We start from the raw sequence: 27,397 nt of genomic DNA, 5'->3' as shown, positions 1-27,397 counted from the left end.
TTCCTCTTTTTTCCTCATTCATTTGTTTTTGAGAATTGTTTTGGTATATTGGATCTGTATGTTTATTTTCCGTACATTTGATTGTGTTTCTTTGTTTATGGAGATGGGTTTTTAGATTTTTTTTCTTTGTTTATGGATCATTCGAAGATGTCTGCCGGGATCTTCATTACTTCGGTCGTTGGATCGGCCTTTGTCGGATGGACCTGCCCTGCAATCTACCCGCACCGCATGATTTTCCCCTAAAAATTGCGGTGTACAAGTTCAAATGGTGCAACCCGCAGGGCTGCAGGGTAGGGCCAAAAAAGGGAACCCCCTCCCTCCACGAATTTTCTGTAGTACCCAGTAAAACAAAAGAAACTTCTAACCCTAGTCTCCCTAGTTGGTCTTGCACAAGGAACCGTACGTCCACCTTACTAGGATTTATAAAAATTCTATTATTGGATATCACATGCCTCAAAAAGATAACTTGATTCTGGCAAAATTCACATTTATTAAACTTGGCATACAACTTCTTTTCATTTAAGATTTGTAACACTGCCCTCAAATGATCTTCACGCTCCTTTAAACTTTTAGAGTACACCAATATATCGTTTATAATCACTAGAACAAAATTATCCAGATAGTCAAGAATACTTTATTCATCAAATCCATAAATGCACCTAGAACGTTTGTTAATCCAAATGTTATACATAAAAACTCATAAAGTACATATCTAGTCCTGAAATCCATCTTTGGAATATCCTCATTTTTAATTTTTAACTAATGGTAACTTGAATGCAAAAGGGCCTCATATTTAAATATATAATCAAAACCATCTCATATTCTTTCTTAAAAATTTGATAATTTAATTTAATCGTCTAATATTTAATATAATAGTCAGTAATATATATATATATATATATATATATATATATATATATATATATATATATATATATATGTAACTTATATAAATAAATATATAATTATATATATAATTTAATTGAAATTAGTCAGTAATTATGAGCAAGAGCTTATCACCATTGAAATCTCAATAAGAGCTCATCACCAATAAGATCTTACGAAGAGCAATGCTCTTTACATCAAGATTTTAGTAAGACTAAATATATTCAAATTGTCATTAAATATGGTGATTAGATTGAAAATAAATGTGTGATGCTATGCAAGAGTTTATCATAAGGAAGACGCTATTATTTATAAACAATAGTTTATCACCACCGAGATCTCAAGATTTGAATAAGAATAAAATATATAAATTTACATATGATATGCTGTAGCTTGTATAAAATTATGCATTTGTCATTATGTTCTAAGAAAATGTCAATATTTACTTTTTGTGTAATCAATAATATGTAAAGGCCGAGATCTCAATACAAGTACAAATTAGTTATCAATATGTTTAATAGGGGTGGGTATCGGTTCGATCGGGTCATTATGGGTGTTTTCAGTTCAGTTACCGCCAAAGTCAGTTAATTCACCGACTTTATTTCGATATTTTCGATTAAATCGAATAAGTCGGTGGAATTGATTAAAAGGGCGGTCGGTTAGATCGGTTAGTTTGATGGGTGCAAGTGGTGAAGAGACCTTGGGAGCAGGAGACAAGGGTGAAGGAGATTTCACTGAAGGAGTGGGAGCTGAGGTAGGGGCTTTGGTTGGTGCTGGAGATGAAGGGGATGGGGCTTTTGGGGTTGGAGTCGGGGTCTGCTGAAGGGGTTGGAGCTGGTGGAGCCGACCGAGGCTGGTGAGGGTGACGTTGCTGTGGGTGGTGTGGCTGTGAGTGGTGAGGCGGTTGGTGCAGCCCTTGGAGCCTGGGCTATGCACGAGGTGGCCAAGAGACCCAAGATCATCAAAACTTGGAACCCATAGAAACCCATCTTCATCTTCGAAAGTTTTGAGCTTTAGAAAGAGAGGGGAGCCAAAGTTGTGTGACTTTGAGACCGATGAGGAGCTCAAAAGTGCGAGGAGAGAATATAAAAAGAAGATAGAAAGTGAAGGTCGATGGACAACGGTTAATCAAATAATACTCAAGATTCCTCGAATTGTTTTAAATCATTTTAGAGAGAAAGAGAGAGAGAGGTTAGTGTTCGGTTTGGTCGGTTAGGTAGCGATTCGGTTAACCGACAAAAAAAAAACAACTATTTTGATTAATCAAACCGAACCAACTCCAGTATAGATTTTTTATGCCGGCTAACCAACCATCGGAACTTGGTAGAGGCAGTAGGCGGTCGGTAGCGGTTTAATGGCGGTTGGTAGGCGATAGTCAGATACTTTGCCCACTCCTAAATTGTTTTACATCAGTCTCTCTCCAATCTCTTCTTTTTAATGAAAGCTAAAGGTCGATCTTGATCAACAAAGGGATTATAAAGGTATTCTTGTTGGTTGTTAGTACGTCCAGACATGTTCATGACCGGACATTGCCAATGTTGTAAGTTCAGTTGTGCATGGACGATCCACTCTTTCATTGGAGCATTTAACTCCAATAGTATCCTAGTGAGTGCTGGGAGAAATGAAAAAAATGGAAGGAGTGTGTTGCCAAAAAAATCCAATATATTTGATACATTGCTTTATTAATGTCATGCCTGTAAAAACCAAATAGAATGTGTTGTCATATCAAGATGTACTCTTTTTTATATCATATGCCAAGGATTTTTGGTCTAACAATAAAGAAAATATCCAGGTTGACTTGCGCATTTGCTAAGCCTTCATGGAGTTTTGGATTTCTATAACCACTCTTAAATGAGGAAATTTGACGGTAATCAACTTCTATATTCATGTTGCCTTGACTATCTACACTTTTATCAGAAAATTTATTCAATGACCATTCAATGCCCACCAAGAAATCCGACGGTAATCAACGGCTATTTTGAAGATGGTGAGGCGTGAGGATACTTGGAGTTGCCCTTCTTTATCTGGCGTGAGAATATGTTTTCATATGGAGGGAAAATAAAAGTGAAATGGGGACGTGTGAAGGAGAGTAGACAGACGTTCTTTTTTTATAATTATATAATAAAAAAAATAAAATAAAATTGACATGGGTGGATTTTTATGATATATATTTTTTTTTTTAGATTTTTCCTATATATAAGAAAGAGAATGGGCTATTAAATATTTATTGTTAGTGCTATTAGACTACTACTCGTAAGGATCCACAAGAAATCATAGCCCTAATGCAGGCCAAGTTTTATAACAGCCATCCATGGCTAAAGCTGCCCTATGGGGGCCCTTTCGTAAGAACTATAGACAGAAATTATATGCAACGACCTTTATGTTTATATATGAAGTACATTTCTGTTTAGATGCTCTAGTATTTGCTTTGCTTTACGTTTTGTTAAAACGAGTTTGTGGTTTACATATATAGTTTCCTCTACCATTAGTAGTAATGCCAAATGAAATATGAGAGTACACCCACTCTATAAATCAGTTGGGGCGCTGAATGAATGAATCATTGGATACTTTTAGGAAAAACATTTTTAAATCAAACTTCTATGCTTTGTCAGTACAGTTGATTAGTACTAATGGTAGTGGGAAGAATCTACCATAGTAACCATAACATTGTATCTCCCCTCTCTATTCTTCTCACTCAAAAAAAGAAAAATAAATAAATAAACAAAAAGAAAGCTCTGTTGATTTTGCGTGTGCTGGATGTCAATCAGCTAGGCATGGAAAGAGAGAAGAACATATTGATGGAATAACCATAAATAGCTGTATTGACTTTCACTTCAACATCATGTTAGAGAGTCTACACAATCATCAGAAGTTCCCTACCTCGCGATATTGGATGGCAGAGATTACAACTCTATAAGATTGTCGAGTGCATAATCAGCACTGATACTCTATTCAAATTTCTTAATGAGTGACAGGTCATTCAACATTTTCTCAATTGCCTCGTCATCATGAGCCCGTCCTTTGGTCTGCACAACATAGAGTCTCGATAAATAGATATCATTCAGGATCAAACAAGATATATAACAGTTGTAAGCATATATATTCCTTGTAGATTAACAAACAAAAAGAGCTACTATACCGACAGAGGAACCGACTAAACCCTATAAAGAGATAAGCAGGATTTATCTAAGGCACTGGTAGAGATGCCTTGGCATTGAAAGCAGCCAATGACATGCAGTAGGTTCTTGGGTCAATTAAGCACGATTTTACACTGTTATGAAAGCCCAAGTGCAGTACAGACTTCTTGATGGAATTTACAACCATAAGATCACAGTTCAAACATAATGATGTATTCCTGCAGCTTCCATATAAATGTAACTGTTTAATTATTTATATGAGCTTTTAGAATTAGGTCGTTTTTTGATACACGAGAAAGCAAAACATTTACTACAAGAACAATAGGGCACAGCTACACGAGAAGCCCATTCATACCACTTTTTTAAGTGAAAAGATTAAGATTGTATAATATTTTCATTCTTTTTATAAGGTAACCACGTGTCACCTGCTTCCAAATGGGAGGCTCATAAACAAATCTAATACAAAGCAAGTATTACAGCATATCATTGACAGCAAAAATGTGGCTCTAGATGGTTCATTGTGACTAATAGATTATTTTGTAGTAAACCAGAGAGCGAGAAAGAGAGAGAGAGGGTGGAAGAAGAGGGTTATATGAACTCTTTTGTTCCACTAATATGCTAGTGTTTTCGCATTAACATGCATGAAAGTGTATCATGCATCCACCCCAACAAAATCACAGAGGGAAGTACAATAGAAATGTACTCCCACGGAAAGAGGGATAATTGAGGGAAAATGAAGTATACCTTAATAGATGGTACCATAGCAATAGCTTCCTCCACTGTTTCAGGGCAAAGGTTACCAAGAACACAAAGCTGCACGACAAAAGGTGATACAATAATTATAGCTGTATTTTTTTTTTTTTCTTTTGTGTGAGAACAAACTTTCTAGATGTATTTGCTAAGTAACTCGGCACATTACCTCGAACTCAGCCAATTGATATCTACTGAGGATTCTGAGAGTTGGTTAAGAATCACACTCTTAAAGCAAGGTAGAATAAATTTTGAAGAACTTAAGTTTATACGTTCCACAGAAATCACTGCCCATGCTGCTCTAATCAAGCACTTCATAGAAGTATATGATATCCGTTTCTTTGAGCAACATTATTTTGATACTTTGTAATAGCAAAACAGGAGAGATCGTCAAATTTGAGACACCATTATAATCCAAACCAACCAGAGTGAATTAAATAAGAAAGAGATAACATAATGGCAATCTAATTGCTAGATGAAGCATGTTACACAAGGGAATAATACCTACCTACTATCAGTGAGTTAAAAGATGTCCCAGCAAGATATTTTGAGATGATTTATGGTATGGAGATTTATGATATGAAGTCATCATTTCTGCAAATGGAACAACTGGAGGATGTGTGTGTTCACTGGTTATAGAACTGACCTAATTGTTAACATAAAGAGTGTTGGTTAATGGAAAACTTATGGGAAATGGGCCTCTAGTACATGGATTATAGTTTCAGATCGGCTTCCCACCTCTGAGCAGTATCATTGCATCATAGATGACAAGTTAGTTCAAGACTTCAGTAATAAGTTCTTTGCTAGATTGAGTATCAAATAAATAAGAAATAAAGGCTGGAAAGTCTGGATGTATGTGGATTTACTTATCAAAAAAAGAAGTCTGTGGATGTATTTAGGTATGTAATCATGCACATGTATGAGCAAATAGGAAATGTTACTCCAACAACATATAAATTTTGAGGATACTCTCGCACTTGTCTAACAGCATCAGGATTTTTATAGCGGCTAAAGCGCTTCACATACTGCAGTGACTTTTCAAACACTCTGAAAAAGAGAGAAAAGAAAAAGAATGAAGAACAAATAAACCACATTTGGTCAGAGAGGGCAGACAGTTTGAATCATACAAGTTTATAAAATCTCCTGTTCAGCCTGTTAATGCTAACAGGCAAGCTGGGAAACTTAAATTCATAAAAAGAATGAACTCTTAATAAAAATAGAAAGAATAACAATGCAGAGAACTATCTTGTCCCATCCATTAATCAGTCATATCAACAATTACAGATTTTTGTAATCTTTCCCGGTTCCTCAGGAACAGCACCTTCAGCATTTACAATATCATGGTCAACATCATCTTATAGGGGTTGGATGTAGGAAAAAATTAAGATAAGTTAAAGGGACTTCATAGATTGGACAACACTCAAGAAGAAATCGTAGTTGATATATTGCAGAAATAATTGCAGGTAATAATAAAGTCAACATTTATTTTTTATTTTATTTTATTTATTTATGATGAGGAACCCCTCCAAGGCAGGGTCACTTTGTGTACCCACCCCTGTCAAGTAAACCTCGGGCCCGTGGAAAACGTCCCCTCCACATGGATTAGGTAATACTCCGGCTTCGTTGGCGGGTTGGCCCCAAGGAATTACTTGCACCCAAGGGGATTCGAACCTTAAACTTCATGGGACTACCACAAAGACCAAGATTCTTACCACTTGAGCCAACCCCTTGTGGTTAATAATAAAGTCAACATATAAAGTCAATCAAAAATCAAAGCTAAGTAAATAGCAGTTCTGCATAGATAAAGGAGAAGAAAGACAACTGAACACGACCTTAGCTTATGAGCTATATTTATATTTATATTTTTCTTTCTTTCCAGTTAGGAAAAAGACTAAGAAAAAGAACCATCTTTGCTGCCTTCTTTTTAACTAGCTAAATGTATGAACTTATGTCACCCAATCGAAGAATCTGTCAAACTTGCACACAACCAGACAAGAAGGGTATATCAGAGTTTAGACATGGACCTGACTCCATACTCCTAAACACATTGCGCTAGGCATTCTAAATAAACACACAGTTAGTAAAACAGTGAACAATGTGGGAAAAAATCTAAGCAAGAACTTGATTTTCAAATTCATATAAGGTGAAGCTCTATTTTTGTACCTAAAACCAACAAATGGAATTGGGAAATTATACATACAGAAATAAACATTACCCATATATTAAATAATTGATATATACAAATTTAGGGCAGTTCCCCGAATTAAAACATGACAGGAAACATGTAAAACCTTGAGGTTACCCCATAATCACATCTTGGCCAGGTGAAATTGAGTCCTCGCACAACTATCTTAAGCAAGAACCCATTGGAATGGCCGCAAAAACACATGAGAATAATTAAACAATAACTAAAAAAAAAAGAGAGAGAGAGAGAGAGAGATGTAGAAGACCTTTCTTACTATTGTCAGGAGATAAGAAGAGAGCAAAATTAGGACTTCTATGTGCCCACAATGGAACACAAGCAACATACAGTTATCCTATACTGATAATATCTGATTTAGAAAGCTAAGATACATGCCCTAAACCAGAAATTAGAAACTTTAAGAGTCAAAAGTCTCTCTCATTTGATTCCTCAATTGAAAGAAAGATACTTATGCCAACTTTCTTCTTTTATTCCCTTCTTTTTCCACCTTTTTCTTTTGTCATGAAATCCACACAAACTTAAAGGGAAAAACTTTGTAAGAAAGATGTTAAACATAGTAAAGCACACGAACTGTCATATGCTAGTATGCAACTCCAATACACAAGCACAGGAGGTGCAGCCACCACAATCTAATTTCTACTTATTAAAAAAAAATGTCATATACAAGCTCACAACAACTCATTATTTAAATAGCTCAACATATGTATGCAACTAAAACAGTAACTGATACCCTGACAAAAGATTATACGCAACTCAAGAAGAAATCATTTTTTCTTTTTTTTGATAAGGCAACTCAAGAAGAAATCATGGTTGAGATATCACAATAGCATTAAGTTATAAAATGTAATACAAAAAATTCAGCATCATCAGAGTTTAATAAGTGACGGCACAACTTTCTAAAGAACAGATGAATTTTGACTTGAATATGTTTTAGAATTTATATAGAACTGAACCTGTGCTCCTAAATACATCGTATGTTGAACTGAAAGATTAAGCTTATGAGGAAGTGGTATAGTACTTACTGGGAAACCTGATTCAGTGGATCCTCTGACATTTGTTGAAGCTGCTCATATTTGTGTTCAAGAATCAAAGCAACTTCACAATTCATTAAACACTTGGCCTTCATAAACTCTGGAAAGAGAAAGAGAGGGAGAGAGTGGAAACCAATAAGGGGAATATGTTAAATGGAACCTCAAGTAGGTTCTGTCATATACCATAAAACTGCGGACCAGTCAATACTAGACAAACCCAACCCAACGAGCAAATGCAACATTTTTACCAGATTGGGTTGACAATTCATTTGCTTTGAGTAAGCCGTTTGCAACCTAAAGCCGTTGAGCATGCTATGAAGGGAAAAGGTCAGAGAATGGGGTTACTCTATTTATGTTCTTATATAACATCAATTATCAACCTTGGAAGAACCGTATCAGGGAGAGGGGGGGAAATGATATTAGATAGTGGCAATTGGAGGCTTGCCTGCAATTTATGTGTGGGAAAATACCTACAGAGCTATGCATTAGCATGTGACAAGTACACATGTGACAAAAACCACGCTTCTAGTAGTTTCCGAACGTTCACTATCTACTACTACTACTCTTCAATGCTAATCCTAGATAAACAAGAGCAAACCAAAGAGAGAGAGAGAGGGATCGTTACCGTCACCGATTTTCAGCTCGGTAGCATTCTCTTCCTCTTCCGCAGACATTTCGAGAACCAAACGGAAACTTTATCCAATTGATGAAAAATTGAGGAAACCTAGCAATAGGAAGAGAAACTCGACCTTTAATTCGAAGAATTCATCAGAAGCAACAACAAAATTCTGAGTGAAGTAAAACCTCGAAACCCTAATTTCTCGAGTTAAAATTCTGAACCCTAAATATTCTGTAAAGTTAATTTGCTTTTAATAACATAACATGATATTAAATTGGAATTAGAAGAATACAAAAGTTCAACGTGAAGAGGGGGAGAGGATAAAGCACCTGGTGACAGTTGCCGAGGTTTCAGTCTGGCCTTCTGAATACGGGTCGACCAAAAACTCAATAAAAATAGGTCTTTATCAACTTCTCTGCGTTTTATAGGTTTGTTTTTGGGTAAATTACAACTTACCCTTCCAAATTTAGGGTATTCTCGTGGGTTTACCACGCTGATCATGCTGCTGACGTGTCATGGTGCCATGTCAGGTTTTTTTTTTTCTTTTTTTTTTTTTGTTAAATACTAGATTATATTTTTTTTTGTGGTTTAATAATTTTTTTTTTTTTCCCCTTAGGTTCAATTTGTATTGTAGACGGTACCTTACTTATGGCAAAAAATAGAGATGATACATCCGTTTAACTTTTCGTCCAAAAATTAGCAGAAGTTTACGTCAAAAACCATACACATGTTCTTATGCTTCATAAAAAATAAAAAGAATAAAAACTAGAAAACTAAAAACACTAAAACCATTAAATTTTTATTTTTTTAAAAAATGGTGGTAGAGTTACCCCTTGTCCATTACGAGGGTGGCCGAAACAAAGTGGAGGTGGCCGAGACCACCCCAAGTTATTTAAGGGTGGGTCAGCCACCCCTTACACCCAGTTTGGGAGTAGCCAAACCACTCCTTTCGGCTTTAGGGGTGGTTTCAGCCACCTCCACTTTACTGTTTTGTTGAAATCAGATAAAAAATCTCGTGTAGCTATATCCTATGGATAATGGTGGAATACGACCAAAATAAGGGGAAAAGAATGGAGGAAGACTCTTCTCGAGAGTTACAGGGAGATATGGACTAGAGCATCAAGAGAAGTGATTTGTTTACAACTTGGATCTTTGATATATGCCAAAATCTTGAAGAAAAACTCGTTATAACACATTGTCGAGGTGAAGATAGAGATGCCATAAATGTTGATAACGTTGTTGCTAGGATGTAAGGTCAACAATGTTTTGATATGACCTGTAAATTTGATATAAATTCAACACGAAATTAGTAGGTTAAGTTTGAGGGAGTTAACCCGTTTAATTAAATGTGTCAGGTTAGGGTTGACTTGTATAGTCTAATACTCATACTTCGACACGATCTAAATTCAACACACGACATTTATAGCTGTTAATTTTTTACACAACCCTCAAACCCGACATGAAATTAACGAGTTATGGTTGAGGGGTCTGATCTGTTTAATTAAATAAGTCGAGTTATGATTAATTTATATAGTCTTATACCTATGTTCTGACATATTCTGAATTCAACACGTGAATACAAATTACCACATTTACTTGGAAGACCAAAGGAAGAAAAAAAAAAAAAAAAAAAAAAAAAAGAGACAGTATATTTCTTGAGAATTTTTGTTGGAGAGATGAATTGCTAAGAAACACAAAATTTGTGGGCGTTGAGCATTGGAGGAGGAGCTTGGCTATAAATCTCAATCTAATCCGCCGACACCCACCGGCAGACTCTCTTACTTACATTTCTCTCTCTTTTGCACGTGCAATTTGATTGGTATTCAACTCAAGGAAACTGTTCTTACACTTTCTATCCAGCATCCATCTCAACCAATATATAACCATGCCTATTCAGTAGCCTAATCTAACAATCTTCCCACTCATTCACAGAAGATTAACAAAAAAAATAAAAAAAATTGCATTATAATTTGTTATTTGCAGTAAAAACCATGCTTCTAATAGTTTCTGAACGTTCACTATCTACTTTCTTCAACACAAACAAAATACTTTTTATTGTTAGGTGTGAAACTGTGATGTGATCCATTGGACATAGATCCAATTTTTCAATTTTCAATTTTTATTTTTATAAAGATTCCACTGTGATGGTATATCTTATCCATCTTTCCAGGAAAATGAATCTCTCCATTAAAGATTTTAAGTTGATTTTTTTTTTTTTTTTTTTTTTTTTTTTTTTTTTTTTCTATTTTAGAAATGCTAAATTTTTTCTCCAAAAGTTGGTTCCTAAGCAATGTGTCACTATCCCATTTTTCAAAACAATAGATCTCATGAAGTGCATAAGAGTAATGCTAAATACTATATCTCCATCCCATCCTCGTCTCACTGGGCGATTGATGTAACAATACTCATTAACCATTGAATTTCTTTTATATAATTTTATTTTAACAAAAGTTAATATAAGAACGGATAGTTATTGCTACATCAAATCAATGAAATGAGAGTGAGATAAAGATGCAGGATGTAGCATTACTCGTACTAGAACTTTCAATCGAGATTCAATGGCAAAAGGCTTAGAGTTTGTATGCTACTGATCCACTTTGATTGGCTGTTATATAACAGTTGATCAGCTCAACGGCCAAAATTAATATGGAGGTCCTCCAATATTGGATCGAACATCTCTATTGTACTCTTTCATGTCTTTTGAACAATTCAAAGGAGAACGCCAACTTGAAAGATGCTAACCCCCACGTTGCCATGCAAGTAAATGGAAAGTGTTTTCAAATTGCAAACCTCCTTAATTAACTGCAAAAACCCAAAGTGAATTAATCCTGAATCCCTTCTTTTGACCCTCCAAATTTACTAGCATGGATAGATCTATCAGAACTGTATTCTTTATTTTGTGGTTCATCATTGTTTCTCTTCAAATTCTCCCAACGACAACACTAGGCCCAAAACCAGCAAGAGAAACCCTCTATTGCAAAGACTGACAGATACAATTTCTGTACCGTAAATTCCAATCAACGTTCCTGGAACAAAATCAAAACTATTATGAAACAAATGCAGTTTCAATTTTCCCATCCAAACCTTGGGTAAGTTTATTGATTCATATGTACCCAATTGTTTATTTTCATCGTTTATATTTTTTGGTCAGTTTCAGGGGCAAGGATGAAGCAAATCCTGAGGATGGAGTTCATGGCTACAGCGCTTAAGGAAAGATTGAAGAAGCAGCTGAGAAGAGTTTTGAAACGTGCAAAAACATAGTTGAAGGATCTGCCAAATCGGCAGGTGAAGTGGTGGGGGAAGCAATGCACAAGACCAAAAAGAAGGTGAAGGAGAGCGTCTCTGATGCAGAGCTTCAATCAACTTTGGTGCTTTACAAGTGTGTGAGAGACAATTTGTTGTGTTTAAGACAACAATGCTGCGTCGTAAACTTGTATCGCATGTACTCATTTGTTTCAATGATAACTTCATTACAAAAGAAAAAAAAAAAAAAAAGAGGGTAAGTTCAGTGCTTCTCAGGACCATTCAAGCACCACCTTTAAACTGAGGTCATCTCATCTCATCTAATCCTGTCCAAATCTCTGAAATTTCTATCCTGTATGGTGTGGGGGAATAATAATCTAATTGTTGTTGTAACTTCAAATTAATACCCAACCACAAAAGCAACAATTCCAAGAACTCCATGAAACCGATTGAAAAGGAGAAATGAGCTCATGTCTAATGTTCTTGTGTCGTGTAATGTTTATCATACCTTTTTGTGCATGCATAATTATACCAGAACCAAATATCATGATCACCAAGCATTTGTACTGTTGTAAATAATCTTTCTTGGATTCAATCAACAGCAATCAAACAACCTGATCGTCCTAGATAAAGAATTAAATGCTGATAAGAAAACTTGATAAGCTAAGAAGCACTGAACAGGTAAAAGTCTAATTCCCGTTCAATTAACCATAGACAGCATGAAAACCAGATGTAATTCTAAAGTTCCGACCCTACGCCTAAATCCATGGAAAAGAACAGTCGTAAGATTACTTCTTAACTCACTTTCACCAAAAGCATGCAAATGGCCGCACATGCATGTGTGCGTGGGTGGGGGGGGGGGGGGGGGGGGGGGGGGGGGTGGTGGGGGGGAGAGGGGAGAGGGGAGAGAGAGAGAGAGAGAGAGAGAGAGAGAGAGAGGTAAGTCATACTCTGATATGTTTAGGGACTTGGCAAGACACCTAAATCTGCACAAGTTCTAATCTGATACATAACGAGATGGCACCTTTATGCACATGTGCCTTCAACAAATGCTGATTCAAACAAAATTTAGCAAGTAAATTAACTATTCAAAGAAGCATAATCACCGGCTACCCCTACAAAAAAAAAGCCTCGACGCAATTCAGCACATTATCTTAGCTCATGGAGCTTGAAATTGGTTCCAAACTAAATAACATTGAGATTTCAGAGTCAGACAAAACATTTCAGAAGGTGGAAATCAAACATCGCTATGATACCACCATGGTTTATGGACTGTACTTTCTAAATGAGGAAAAACAATGCACTAAGAAGAACGGGAATCGGAGAGTTTGAGACATTCACTCTGGCATCTCCTTAAGCAGACATCATTCCAGTTAGGCACTTGATGTTGGTTTACACAAACAGTGCGAGCACAAGCATCAGCACATGCATCGATCTCAGATACACCACAGACAGTAACACAGGTATCAGGAATTGGGTCCTTTGAGAAGGCACCCACCTTTTTCAACATTCTCTTTGATGTACATACCCTTTCGCAGACAAAAATGTCATCAGAGCTCTTCTCCCTCCCTCTGGCACTCTTTAACCTCTGCTCTTCAGATCGCTTTTTCTTCATTCTAAAAGCTTGCCCTGCCATAATTGCTGGGATAGCAGCCCCTAATAGGGACCACCATACTTCCACCATCTAATGCAGAGGTCAAGCTCCTCTTCTTCCTCTAATCTTCTGCACTAATTCCACAAATAGGGTTGAAACTTACAAACTTTGATGTGCATCTAATCTTAAATTTAATTGTCAGCGCACACATTAGCACAAGATAATTATACCAAGAGATTTTGATATTTAATAGAATTTATGAAATACAGGTCATGGTGCCAACTCCAGAGACAGCAGCAATATTGTAAAATCAACAGACTTACACTACTCACATTAAACGGAAATTTTCCAAACAGTTGGAGAGCTCCATTGAAATTTCATAAGGAAATCAAATCAGAAAAAGATATTCAAAGGAAATTCAGTGTCGATGCCCATCATGGAAGTGGAAGACCTTTCTAACCAATACTATTATTAAACTTTGGATTCCCATATGATATAAGATGAATATGCCCATCATGGAAATCACATCCCAATGTATTACCACTGAATTATTGAGCAAAAACTAAAACCAACCATGATTTACTTTGACATTTCGTGGTGCACATCTATGATTCAGAAAAAGGGAAACTAAAGACGAATCCAAAGAAGTTAATCAAAAAAATCAATCAAGCAATCTAAACTGCAAGCAATGCCGAGCCCTTTTACTAGTTCTCCAAAATGCAGACACCGTAGCTTGACCCAAATTTTCTTTTTCCTTCTAATTTTACTTTGGGCGACACCATGTTCTTAGCCAAGCCTAATATATTGTTACAAATCAAACAAAACGCCAAGTAATGGAATAAGAAAACCCATTAACCCTGTGAGGGTTAAGAGTGATGAAACTAAACGCCAAGTAGAAAACCCTAGAATAACAGAAATCGCTTTGTTCACCTGGCCAACATTTTCAAAGATAGTACCAGAAGTTAAACAACTGAAACTAAACGAGGAATTGGGGTTTTGGATTGCTACAAATGGAAACAGAGAAACCCTAGAAATCAAGAGGAGCAGCTACAGATCAAATTCACAAAAACCATAGCATTTACAAGAGCACAAGCAATCGGGTTTAATCTTTTACGTAGTTCGTCCAAAAAAACCCAAATTCCACGTATATTGAAGCAAAGAGGGAGAGAGAGAAAGACAGAGAGACAGAGAGAAAGAGGTCTGACCTGGAACAAGGAAATCGTCGAGCTTGAGAAGGTGAAAAGAGCGGCAAAAATAGGGTTTTAGTGTATTTTTCAGCCAAATAAACGAAACAAGAAAAGAAAATATATGACAAATATCTTTTTTCTAATAAAGTGAAAATTTAAATAGCATAAATTCAAATATATATATATTTTACGTTCTTATGTTGTTGAAAAGAGTTTAACCTTCTCTCTGAAGAGAAAACTTTAGCAGTCGAGTTTCTCTTCAGATCTTGGTTGAGGGGGGAAGGGCCTTGTCCCCGACCTCCTACTTTTTGCTTTTTCCATCTTGTTTGCTTGCTTTCTATTTATGGTTTTGTTTTCAGTCCGACACTGAGCTGTGGGCTGTTGGATTTCTTCCTTCTAGGTGGCTCTCTGCAAACCTAAGAGGTGAATGTGTTTTCCTCTAATACTTTTGAGGATTTGGAGTTGGTAGGTTTCGCTCTACGGTTGGGATGTTCAAAGTTAGGAGCAAAGATCGGTTTTCTGTTTCTGGCAAGGCTCGGATTGGTGCAGGAAGCGTGGAGGATGTAGAGTGGTTTTCTCTCTCGGATCTACATTTTCTGTGCTGTTTCAGGGGTCGTCGGCAACGTTTGAGGAGGAATGAATGGTGATGGGTTGCACAACCTTGGGGTATTTTGGAACAAGGCAGATATATTTTTAGGGTTTTAGGAGAATTAATGGAGGAATTCTAGTAGTATCATTAATGGTGTTGGAGAATTAGGAGAATAACAGTAAAATGGTAGATTCGAGGTGCCAACCTTTAGAAGACAAAAGCAATAAATGCCAAAAAATAACCCTAACAACCTTGAGGCTTTATATTTATATCCCCTTACAATTAAGCCCACTAAGACATAGATAATAAAAGACTCACATAAGGCCCATCAAGCTAGCCTTTATTTACTAAGTTCAGTGGCCTAGATACACTCTCTTAGACGCACTGTTTGTACCGCACTAGTGACTCCAGCTGGAACGCATCTCACCAGCTACTCATCTACCTTAGCCACGTGTCTCTTGCAACTCCACTTCTTCTTCGAACTTCTTCTGAACTCTTCATTTCTTCAAGACTCCAACTTTACCCTTCTTCCTCTTCAGCACTGTGACAACTACCCCCCCAGTCAGAATGCCTTGCCCACAAGGTGTGGGAAAGCGTCCTTGAGACGGTGGTACTCCTCCCAAGTGGCATCGTCAGTAGTTTGCCCTTCCTAGCGAACGAGTACTTCGACGAGAGCCCAATTGTTCTTCGGCCGAGATCAACGGTCCAGCACCTCCGCAGGTTCTGGTTGGAGAACCCTTCGTGCGTCAACGAGAGGCAGTTTTGGTAAGGGCACCACCACGGATCCCATTTTTCAGCTTCAGCTGGCTCACGTGGAAGACCGGGTGAATATGGGCTTCCGGCAGCAGCTCAATCTCGTAGGCCACCTTCCCCACTAGTCGGAGCACCCGAAACGACCCATAAAACCGAGGAGAGAGCTTCAAGGCCCGTCAATGGGCTACGGTGGTTTGTCGGTACGGTTGGAGCCTCAAGTAAACCCTCTGACCCACCTTCAATTCTCACTCAGTTCTTTTTAAATCCGCATATTTTTTCATGCGTTGCTAGGCTTGTTTGATGTTGTGTTGAAGCAGATGGAGGATTTGCTCGTGGTTGCAAAGTACTTCATCCACTACCTCCACCTGAGTAGTACCGTGTACATAGCTGAGGAGTCTCAGTAGTGGAACCTCGTAGACAGCCTCGTAGGGTGTCATTTTGATAGCCGAGTGCCAACTGGTGTTATACCAGTATTCGGCCCATGAAAGTCAATGGTTCCACTCCCTAGGGTTGTCTTGTGCGAAGCACCTTTGGTAGTTTTCTAGGCTTTTGTTCACCACTTCAGTCTGCCCGTCGATTTGTGGGTGATAACTGGTGCGGAGCTTCAATAAGGTTCCTTGCAACTGGAATAGCTCTCTCCAGAATAGGCTGGTAAATGTGGGGTCCCGGTCAGAGACTATTGATTGGGGCATCCCTTGTAGCTTAAATATATTCTGTATGAATAGCTGGGCTACCTTGGCCGCAATGTAGGGGTAAGAGAGGGCTGTAAAGTGGCTATACTTAGACAGTCTATCCACCACAACCAGAACCGTTGAGTGCCCTTGAGAGAAAGGTAGGCCTTCCACGAAGTCCATAGATATGTCAGTCCAGACTCAGGTTGGGATGGGGAGAGGCTGGAGAAGTCCTATTGGCTGAGTATTCTCATGCTTGTTTTGCTGGCAGACATCACATTCTCTAGTGAACCTCTTGATTTCCTTTCGTATGCCTTTCCAGTAAAAGTCTCGTTTTGCCCTTTGGATGGTTTTGTCATAGCCTAAGTGTCTTGCCATAGGATCACTATGTACAAATTGGAGCACTTGAGCCTTGATTTCTGGGGACTGTCCTAGGATAATCTTTTGTTTATACAATAAAACCCCATCTCGGGTTGAGTACTTCTAAATGTCCAGCTCACTCCTCATCCATTTCTCCCATAGGGGCTGCAATTCTTCATCACTCTGGTATTGCTGCTTAAGTTCCTCGACCCATTCTGCCGTAGGGATAAATAGTAAGAATAGAGTACCATCTTCTTCCCATCCCTCATTCATTGATAAGGCATCGGCCACCTTGTTTTCCACCCCCTTTTTGTATTCCACTACAAAGTCGTACCCTAGCAGCTTAGTGATCCATTTCTGCTGAAATGGGGTGCCAACTTTCTGTTCCAACAGAAATTTTAAACTCTGCTGGTCGGTTCTCACCACAAAAGGTTTTCCCAATAAGTATGGCCTCCACTTTTGGATTGCCGTTACCAAGGCGAATAGCTCCTTCTCATAAACTGACATGTGTAAGGCCTTGCCTTTAAGGGCTTTACTCAAAAAGGCTATAGGCCGATTACTCTACATTAAAACTGCTCCTATGCCAACCCCGCTAGCATTACACTCAATTAAGAATGGTTGGGAGAAATTCGGAAGGGCTAAGACAGGGGTTTGTCAAACTGCCCTTTTAAGGGCTTGAAATGCTTCTCGGCCCAAGTCAGTCCAAGTAAAAGAATTGTGGTGCAACATGGCTGTCAAGGGTGTGGCTATTGAGCCGTAGCCCTTTATAAATTTTCGGTAGTAACCGGTAAGCCCTAGGAACTCCCGCAGTGCCTTAGTAGTTTTTGGAAAGGGCCAATCGATCATAGCTTGGATCTTTCCCGGGTCAGCACAAACCCCTTCAGCCAAGATGATGTGGCCTAGGTATTCCACCTCCAAACACCCGAATTTACATTTAGACAGCTTGGCAAAAAGATGGTACTGTTTGATCATGGTTAAGGCCTTTGTGAGATGTAATAAGTGGGTGTCCGTATACTTACTATAGATTAGGATATCATCGAAAAAGACTAAAACGAATTTTCTTAGATAGGGCTGAAATATGTGATTCATCAAACTTTGAAATGTGGACGGGGCATTAGTTAGCCCGAAGGGCATAACCAGAAACTCGTAGTGCCCAGAATGGGTTCTAAAGGCTGTCTTGGGTATATCGGCCTCCACTACCCGAATTTGATGGTAGCTGGATCAAAGATCGAACTTAGAAAAAACCTTAGAACCCCATAATTCGTCTAATAATTCATCAACTAAGGGAATTGTGAACTTATCTTTCACCGTCACCTTGTTGAAAGCCCGGTAGTCCATGCACATCCTCCATGTGCCGTTGGCCTTTCACACCAGCAAGACTATGAATGAAAAGAGGTTGTGACTTGGACGGATTACCACCGAGTCTAGTAGCTCCTGGACTATGCGCTATATTTCTTCTTTCTGAAAATACGGGTACCGATAGGGCCGTACCGAGATGGGTTGGGCTTCTACCTCCAGCACTATGGAGTGGTCGTGGGCCTTCGAAGGAGGAAGGCCTTTGGGCTCCTTAAAAACCCCTTCAAACTGGTTCAGAACACCTGTTATTGGGCCGGGTAGATGTGGCTGCTTTTCTGTCTTTAGACCGAGTAGCTAGGCCTGTGTTTCCTTGTTCCCTTGGGCCTCGGGTAAAGAGTGGCCCACTAGTTATAGTAGCAGCCCTTTTTGTTCCAGCTTAGGGAGTTTAAAGGAATCCCCACCTTCTAGGTTAACCCTAGGCCCTTGTTGTAAGCCTTGTAGAGTGCATGGTACCCCTCCCAATGAAAACTGCATGGTGAGGGCAGAAAAGTCCCAGAGAATGGGTCCGAGAGTTCGGAGCCATTGTATGCCCAAAACGGCGTCACACATGACAAGTGGCAGGATGAACAAATCCCTTCGAAAAATAACCCCTTGTAATTTAACCTCCACCTCTTTGTTGTGCCTGGGACTGGCCACTCCTGGCCGTTAGCGATTTGGACAGTAATTCCTTCCTGGGGTTAGGGCTGGATTCCTAACGAGGCTGCCAATGTAGTATCCATGAAATTGTGGGTACTTCCCGAGTTAATGAGGACAATGACCCTGTGGAAACGTATGACTTCAACAATCCTCATGGTTTTCGGGCTTGGAATACTGGTAATGACATTTAGTGATATCTCTGGAAATTCTTCCAAAAAAAATTCCCCCGAGTCGTCCTCAGCTGGAGCAACCAAGTTTCCTTCTTCCTCCTCTTCCTTTTGCACTGCTTCAATTAAAAACAACTTAGGCACTGTGCACACTTGGCCATGGGTCCATTTGGAGTCTCACGAGTAACAAAGGCCACGATGGCGGCGATCCTCCATTTGTACCTGGGTGATTTTTTGCACCGAAACCAATGCTTGATTCAAGTTGGGGACCCGATTCTGGTTGAACCCTTATCTCACTGGAGCTTGTGAGTTTAGCTTGGGTTGCCCCACCGGGTTAGCCCGATGGAACATCCCTTTTCCACCACCAATTGGTAGCTCCGAGCTCATGCTACGCGGGGAATGATTAAATGGAGTAGACATCCACGGTGGTCGGAGGCCCCGAGCCAAATTAGACAAACACTCCTCTTGAATGCGGGCAAGGGAGTATGCCTATACCAGGGTTTTTGGGTTGAACATTTGGACGGGTAGCCGGATGTCATCTTTTAAACCACCTAGAAAACAGTTGAGCTTATGCTCATCGAGTAGACAGTGTACCTTGAGAGTAAGAATGTCAAACTGGTTCTTGTAATCCTCCAAGGAACCTTCCTGCTTCAACTTGGAGAGAGTTTCTATGGGGTCATTGTATAGCCCTCGGCCAAACCTGATCTGAATAGCCCGGACGAAATCCGTCCAAGGCGAGACTTCATTGCTGGCCTTGAGCTCCTGGAACCACACCAGGGCTTTTCCATCCATGTGGAAAGCAGAAATGGAGAGACGTTGGGTGTCCGGTGTGCAATACATCTCAAAGAATTGCTCAGCCCGGCAACTCAGGATCTTTCCCGTCGAAACGCGGGAATTCCATTCTAACGGTCTTGGGTTTAAGGCCCTCCCCGGGATGGGAACTTTTCGGAAAGGAATGGGATTCACTGCCAAAGCTATCGGGGGCGGGTGAGGAGGGTTAGGAGGGTTTGGCTCGAAATTCTAGCGGGTATGTCTGTTTGGGGAGTGGATTTCAGTGTTTTGGATAGGTTGTTTTCGTGGGATTTTGGGACAGTCATTCATAAGGAGTTGCACCATCTGTGTTAGGCGATCCAGGGCCTCATGGGTGCTCTGAATTTCAGCCCAAGTAGCCATCTCGGATTGTAGGCTAGTCACTTGACCTTGAAGCTGAGCTAACTGTTGGGATTCTTCAGCCATGGCAGTAGAACGGGTTTTCATAGACTAGGATTGGAGGCTCTGATACCAAATTGGAACAAGGCAGATATATTTTTAGGGTTTTAGGAGAATTAATGGAGGAATTCTTGTAGTATCATTAATGGTGTTGGAGAATTAGGAGAATAACAGTAAAATGGCAGATTCGAGGTGCCAACCTCTAGAAGACAAAAGCAATAAATGCCAAAAGACAACCCTAACAACCTTGAGGCTTTATATTTATAGCCCCTTACAATTAAGCCCACTAAGACATAGATAATAAAAGACCCACATAAGGCCAATCAAGCTGGCCCTTATTTACTAAGTTCGGTGGCCTAGATACATTCTCTTAGACGCACCGTTTTGGATCGCACTAATGACTCCAGTTGGAACGCATCTCACTAGCTACTCATCTACCTCAGCCACGTGTCTCTCGTAACTCCACTTCTTCTTCAAACTTCTTCTGAACTCTTCATTTCTTCAAGACTTCAACTTTACCCTTCTTCCTCTCCAGCACTATGACATATTTCTTTTCTAGGGCGTCGGTAGCGTTTTGATAAAGAAGAAGACTATTGTTTGGGTGCACAATTGGGTTACTTCTATTCCAGCACGGGAATAGGCTCATTCTTGAGCAGGTTTTTTTCATTTAGAAGAAGCTTTATACAGTTCTACCAACGACTCTCTACGCTCTATGCCAGCCAATGTTATTGAGTTTATGTTTTAGGCTTCTTTAGATTGTATTTTGTTGTTTAATCTCTGCAACCTACCATGGTAGACTTTAGATCTAGTTTTTAGATCAGATTTTGCTCTCTTATCTTCTCATAGTGGAGCTTATTGTAAAAGAGAAGAATTTTTCTGTGTCCTTCTACTAAGAGCCTAGGCAGCTGCCCTCCAAGTCAGGAATTAGTCATGTACTTTGTTTTTAGGAATCTTTGTTCCCTACTCACAGCTTTTAGCCCTTCGGGTCTCAGATTATAATGAAGGTTATTTCCTTGTTTAAAAAAAAAAAGAAAAAAAAGAAGTAATGTTATTTTTTTTTTTAACTTCCTATGTAGAGAAAAAAAATTCTCAGAAAACAGATTTGAGAGGAGAATGGATCTGCTCCCTCCTCCTTTCCATTTCCCTTTATACTCCTCGCTCCTACCCTCCCCCCGCCTTTTACAAAAAAGCGTAAGTGAAAATTTCGATTTTCACGTATCGTTAAGACATCAATAATGACGTCATCAGAGTATAAATTAGCAGCAGAATATAATTTTCTTAACAACAACAAACAGAGCTTCTAACAAAAGTACTTCAAATTAGATAAAAGAGTGTAACTGAATAATTATACTATAAAATAGTATTTGTGCCACATATGGCACATATAATTTACAAACATTATATTCATAGCATCATTAATACATACCAACAAATATATAAATATTGTTCTCCGAATATTATGATAATAGACTAAACACAGTAGTGCACAAAATGTGAGTGGTCTAGCCTTAGACACTGCCATCAAGATCACCTAAGAGTCTGGATAATCTTGATACTCCTCCTCCTCATAACCTGTATTAATATATAACACAGAGAGAAACAGTAATACAAAAATACCTAGTGAGTCCACTGTTTTCAATAATGATATGATTACTGATTTAGTTAAGTAAATGCAACATAATGTAATAATATAAAGTAATGACAGTTTTATATGCACAGTCATATTTATTCAAGTAATCATGATCATCTTCCATTCAATCATGTAGAGACGTAACTCTAATAAATAGATTTAAGGAAACGTAATTCCATTTAATAGAGTATAGGAGACGTAACTCCTACCTAACGTGTTATAGGAGACGTAACTCACGTTTAGCGAGTTTTAAGGAGACGTCACTCCTCTAATAATTATTAGGGGTAATTACCTTTTCCCCCCATCAACTACCGGCCTGTGTCATTTTGCCCCCACGAACTACCACTTCGACAAAAAAAGAGCATCAAACTACCATCTTTACATACTTTGACCCATTCCGTCAGTCTAATTCATGCAAAGACTTAAATGCTCTAACTCAATTTAAAAAATGACCTAAATACCCTCATCTTAAAAAAAAAAAAAAAAAAAAAAAAAAAAAACTAAAGGAAAAGGGGGTGGCGCCAGCCACCCTCTGAGGTGGCCTGCGAGCCACCCTGGAACTAGGGGTGGCCGCGCGGCCACCCCATCTTATCTCTAGGGTGGTCGCGCGGCCACCCCAGAGGCCGTGGGTGGCTCCGGCCACCCTTAGGGTTTTTTATTTTTATTTTTATAATTATATATTAATTTTAATATTTTTTATTAATTATTGTAGAGTGCATTTTAGTCTTTAAATCAAAATTAACGGTAAAAAATGGCATATTCCATCCAAGTTAACGGGATTCCCTGACGGAAGGGACCAAAGTATGTAAAGATGGTAGTTTGATGCTCTTTTTCGGTCGACGTGGTAGTTCGTGGGGGCAAAATGACACAGGCCGGTAGTTGATGGGGGGAAAAGGTAATTACCCATAATTATTATCTCTTTGGCATAGGCAGACATCACTCCCTGTTCCATAGGCAGACGTAACTCCCTACTCTTTTATTTATTAAGATATTTGACTCAGGCAGACGTCACTCCCTGATCAGTTGGCAGACGTCACTCTCAATTTCTTTATAATTAAATTCATTAATAAAATAACAAAATATGCAAAATCTACATGCGCAAACGATTAAATAAAGCAGAAACCATAACATTATGGAAATTTAGCATCACCCTCAGTAAGTAATAATTACTTACTGTTCTTTCTTCAGAAAGTATTTACGAACATACGTTCACTGCAATATAATTTGATACAAGCAAATAGTGAATCAGTACAATTCACTAAACATACAAGTTACTCCTATAACCATTTTTGATTTCTTAATCCTAACTTAATTTCCTATTTATCATTTTGATATAGTAATGACGTATAAAATCAGTTAAGAATAATGCCACGTATTTCATATGGACATTATAACAACATTTATTTAAATGATCAAAATACCATTTTTCATAAAATTACCAAAATACTGTTTTCCATAATAATTACCGAAAATGATTATTTTTACTCGGGCATCACAACGGCATGATTTATACTTCAATTACTTCGCTTTGAAAAGCTTATTTTAAAACACAACTTAAATCATTAAAGGATAAGAATCTTATCCAAAATTTCTAAAATATCTTTTTAGGATATTTTGTAAAATATCTCAAAATATCTTCTGAGATATTTTGTAACACGACACTAAAAACAATATCCATTTTCTTTCTTAATCTGTTTACTATCCTTAAAACGTTCTTTCCTTTTCATATCTCGTTCTACCAGTTATCTTTTAAAATGTCTTTTCAATTTTCTTATCTATTCTTTTTCCTTCTTTTCTACAAATCAAGAGATGACGTAGAAAAGATCTTAGAGATTCTTACCTTACTCAAAACCTGAGAGAGATGAGATCCTTCTTTCCTTTTTGTTGCAAGGCACCCGAGAGAAATGGAGAGAACTTCTCCTAGTGTTGGCCGAGTGAGGGAAGTAGGAAAGGATCTTCGTTTCTTTTGATGCAATCTGAATGGTAAAGATCCAAGAGAGAATTGGTGAGTGATAAATACATATGTTCATGGACAAGAAGTAAACTCCTTCATCTTATTGTTGAACAAGAGTGATTAAACCATGATGAAAGGAGAAAGAACTTACCAAAGGGAAAGAATTCTTTCTTGTGTTTCACACCACCCTCCGCAAGACTCCAAACAAGAAGAAGAGGGTTCTTCTCTTTGCTTGAACCGAAAGAGAGAGAAGAGAGAGTTGTAGATCCAAGAGAATTTTGAGAGAATTTATTCGAGAGAAGAAGATGCGATTTGTGAGAAGAGCCATCCTTTTTATAAAAGAATGAATGACCAAGATCTTTCCACCATAATCTCATCTAATGGCTTTGGAATCAACCTGGAGAACAAGTTTATGAGTCATCAAGTAATTATCACCTTTTCCAAATATGTCTTATCTTCAATTTTCATTTAATGGTTGGGAGAGTTTCTTAAAGTTTGGATCAATGGTTGAGAGTTTTACACATGGGTAGATGAGGTGTTGCTATGAGTCATCAAGCAATGATGATTTGTTAGAAAAGATATTACGGATTAAGCTTTCAAAACAATACATTCAAGTGTGAGCGCATTTAGAATATCATGATGAGTTATTCTAGTAATGATCACTTTAGATAAAAATCAAGGAAAGAAGAGAAGAACGTAGAAATGAGAGCTTTACTTAGCATAGGTGACTCACCCATCTAAAAGGAATATTAATTATAGCTAAGAGTGACTCATCTCTTATCCAAAAGGAATAATAATCATTACTCATAAAATATCCTTATCTTAGTAACCTTATACTATAGTTAGGTAATTTTATCCTTAAATATTTACTTGACCTTATAGTAACTATTAAACTACCATACAAGACAAGAATGGACACTTGTCAACTCAAGAAAATATCAGAAAATCAATAGGGTGACATGGCGGAATCTTGGGCTGCCACGCATGCATGCTGTCCAGTCCAGGGGCAGTAAGTTCACGGACATTTTCGGCAAACCTACAAAAATTTGATTTCTATGAAACTTTATAGGTAGATAGAGGACTCTAAGGCGAGCGTTTTGGCTTTTGAATCAACAAAAATGGAGTTCGTTTGACCCTATTTTTGTTATTCCAAAGTTTAAGGTCTGTTTGAACTTTTATTAAACTAAAACTATAAACGTTTCTTAATAAATGAATATTTATTTTCATAAATATTCATATTTATTCTTTTGCCTTATTATTAAATCATAAATCATATTTTAAGACATTTTATTCAATATCTTAAAATACGGCGTATTACAGGTGAATTGCCCGAACAACGTAGCAGACACAAACCACAGGGACTTGGTGTTCACACAGCCGTCCGGACAACCCAGCAGACGAGACCCACCAAGAGCACATTTTAGCACAAATTTCAGGATGCAAATGTGGTAGCTGTGAACGGGGAGATGTTTTACACAACCGTCTGGACGTTAGAGCAAGCCTTCCGGATGCGCTTCAGCAACTTTTGAAGAATTGTTACTTAGCGTCCGGACGCCCAATGTCCTATCTGGACGCCGCCTTGGGAAATTGAAGTTTGTGTCAAATTAGGTTTTCCAGAGCCTATTTAAAGGGACTCCTAGGATGTTATACTATAAGAATTTTGTATTAAATTCCAGTGTGCTAAGAGAGGTTGTTTATGTAGATATTGTTAGATGTACTAGCTCTTTTAGAGTATTTGTATGATTTGATCAACTATTAAAGTCTAGCTTAAGGAGGAGCCCTAAGCTAAAGGAGTCCATTGAAGAACCCTTCAGACATGCGGTCTGGTTGGGAGGCGCCACGTATAGGTACTTGTTAGAGTTCAAATTACAACTACTGCATTAAGGGTATGTGAGTACAACTGCTTTGTAACTAGCTTTTTCTTCTGAGTAGTAGATTTCCTGGGTTTGGTTGCCCCAGAGTGGTTTTTCTCTTTGGTACAAAGAGTTTCCACTTCGTCACCAAAATATTTGTCTTATTTATTTTTCGCATTTATATTTTGGTTGATCACATACACATTAGTAGGAGTCTTAATTTTTTAAAAAAGAGTACTTTTATTTAATAGTTTTCCTGACGTTATTTAATATACTATTACAATTTGATGATATGATAATAAAAATTAGTCATATTATGTCTATGTATATTTATATTTAATATACTTTTTGTATTTTATTTATGCATGGAGTGAAATGACGTAGAAAAAGATTTCTTTTTAGGTATACCCTTTGTGTCTTTATATTATGTCTATGTATATTTGATTCATCTATTAAAGAATGTAATTACCTTCTTTTTTTCTTTTTTTTCTCACCAATAATGACCGTGTTTGGCAAGTGGTTTGCCCTGCCAAAATAGTGCTTTTCTATTATTCATGTACTTTTTCTCACTTTTCACATTTTCCAATAACAATCAATATTAAAACATTCACACTTTTTTCATTTTTTATATCACTTCAATATTTTTTTTTTATTACTATTCAAATAAAAAATTCACTAAAATACAAAACTTTTTCACTTTTTTTACACAAAACTTTTTACTTTATATCACATCTACCACTTTTTACTAACTCTAAAAAATAACAATCTACTATTCTGGCATGGCAAGTCACTTGCCAAACAAAACCAATATGTTCTGATTTTTTTCTTTTCTCTCTTTTAAATTTTAACATAAAGTCTTAACTCGCTCGTTAGATGTTTTTGTATTTGTTTTTGTTTGAAAAGTATTTTTTAGTTTTTGGTAGGAATCTTTTATATATAAATATATATTGTTTTAAAAAAGTATTTTACATATTGAATTGTCTGTCAAGATTTTTTTATTTTAAAAAAAGAAGGAAAGTATTTTTGATTTTGAAAGTAGAAAATTTGTTTCCAAATAAGCCAGTGAGAAGTAGTACAGCTTTTGGGTTCATGCAATTGTATTTCTACATCTCTCTCTTTCCATCCACTTTTCTTTTACTGCGTAGTAATTACTTATTTACTGTTTTCTTTATATAATAAAAACGTAATCTTTTTCCAAACACTCTTTGGATCCTTATAAAAACCAAATTCCACTTGCACGCGGACTTCTCTTTCTCCTAATCAGACCAGGAAACGGAATTTTAACCCTTATCCGAATCTTACCGTCCAAGAAACAGTAAATATATATTTAAAGAATATATATATATATACCCTTCCTCTCAACCGTTCCTACTTTGCCTGTTTATTTATTTTTGTATTGGACAGAGATTTTGTAGAATTTCTGAAGCCTGTACGTGCTAGCAGAAGAAGAAGAAGGCAATGGCGCCAAAGCACCAAAATCCAACTTTCAAGATCACGACCGCCGCAAAGAAAAACCTGAGAAACACGCTGCAGCAAGCAACAAGAAAGCAAAGCGAGCTGGAAAAGAGCA

The 27,397-nt window shown here is 37.8% G+C and overlaps 2 protein-coding genes and 1 long non-coding RNA gene across 6 annotated transcripts; all 3 read right to left on the bottom strand.

Annotated features, from left to right (window-relative positions):
• Positions 1-3,680: 3,680 nt before the first annotated feature.
• Positions 3,681-9,053, bottom strand: LOC133856501 (DNA-directed RNA polymerase II subunit 4). The gene is made up of 7 exons (XM_062291545.1): positions 8,955-9,053; positions 8,632-8,730; positions 7,998-8,106; positions 5,742-5,819; positions 4,942-4,975; positions 4,767-4,835; positions 3,681-3,911 (listed from the first exon to the last, which is right to left on the bottom strand). The coding sequence occupies exons 2-7, from the start codon at positions 8,678-8,680 to the stop codon at positions 3,834-3,836; spliced, it is 417 nt and encodes a 138-aa protein (XP_062147529.1). The 5' UTR covers positions 8,681-8,730; positions 8,955-9,053; the 3' UTR covers positions 3,681-3,833.
• Positions 9,054-13,042: 3,989 nt separating this feature from the next.
• On the bottom strand, positions 13,043-14,891 carry LOC133857533 (uncharacterized protein At5g64816). Of its 3 annotated transcripts, none has more exons than XM_062292800.1 (2): positions 14,869-14,891; positions 13,043-13,591 (listed from the first exon to the last, which is right to left on the bottom strand). In XM_062292800.1, the coding sequence occupies exon 2, from the start codon at positions 13,550-13,552 to the stop codon at positions 13,172-13,174; it is 381 nt and encodes a 126-aa protein (XP_062148784.1). In that variant the 5' UTR covers positions 13,553-13,591; positions 14,869-14,891; the 3' UTR covers positions 13,043-13,171. The 3 variants fall into 3 exon arrangements, with proteins under 3 accessions (XP_062148784.1, XP_062148781.1, XP_062148783.1); XM_062292797.1 differs by lacking the exon at positions 14,869-14,891 and adding an exon at positions 14,668-14,803; XM_062292799.1 differs by lacking the exon at positions 14,869-14,891 and adding an exon at positions 14,668-14,799 and having other exon boundaries at positions 13,043-13,596.
• Positions 14,892-21,822: 6,931 nt separating this feature from the next.
• On the bottom strand, positions 21,823-24,265 carry LOC133856945 (uncharacterized). 2 transcript variants are annotated; one of them, XR_009898260.1, is made up of 4 exons: positions 24,126-24,265; positions 23,861-23,983; positions 23,195-23,232; positions 21,823-21,962 (listed from the first exon to the last, which is right to left on the bottom strand). It is a non-coding gene; the product is annotated as an uncharacterized LOC133856945 (long non-coding RNA). The 2 variants fall into 2 exon arrangements; XR_009898259.1 differs by having other exon boundaries at positions 23,861-23,996; positions 24,126-24,259.
• Positions 24,266-27,397: the final 3,132 nt, after the last annotated feature.

The sequence above is a fragment of the Alnus glutinosa genome, chromosome 14 (assembly GCF_958979055.1).
Source record: "Alnus glutinosa chromosome 14, dhAlnGlut1.1, whole genome shotgun sequence".
NCBI classification, from domain to species: Eukaryota; Viridiplantae; Streptophyta; class Magnoliopsida; order Fagales; family Betulaceae; genus Alnus; species Alnus glutinosa.
This window is presented reverse-complemented; position numbering and strand designations above follow the sequence as displayed.

What these genes read in the sequence shown, in the direction of transcription:
- LOC133857533 (XM_062292800.1), bottom strand. Translation starts at nt 13,552, where the DNA reads ATGGTGGAAGTATGGTGGTCCCTATTAGGGGCTGCTATCCCAGCAATT.
- LOC133856501 (XM_062291545.1), bottom strand. Translation starts at nt 8,680, where the DNA reads ATGTCTGCGGAAGAGGAAGAGAATGCTACCGAGCTGAAAATCGGTGAC. An exon ending in CGAGCTGAAAATCGGTGACG is followed by an intron (nt 8,107 to 8,631) that starts GTAACGATCCCT and finishes TTCTCTTTCCAG; the next exon opens with AGTTTATGAAGGCCAAGTGT. An exon ending in CCACTGAATCAGGTTTCCCA is followed by an intron (nt 5,820 to 7,997) that starts GTAAGTACTATA and finishes TCTCTTTTTCAG; the next exon opens with AGTGTTTGAAAAGTCACTGC.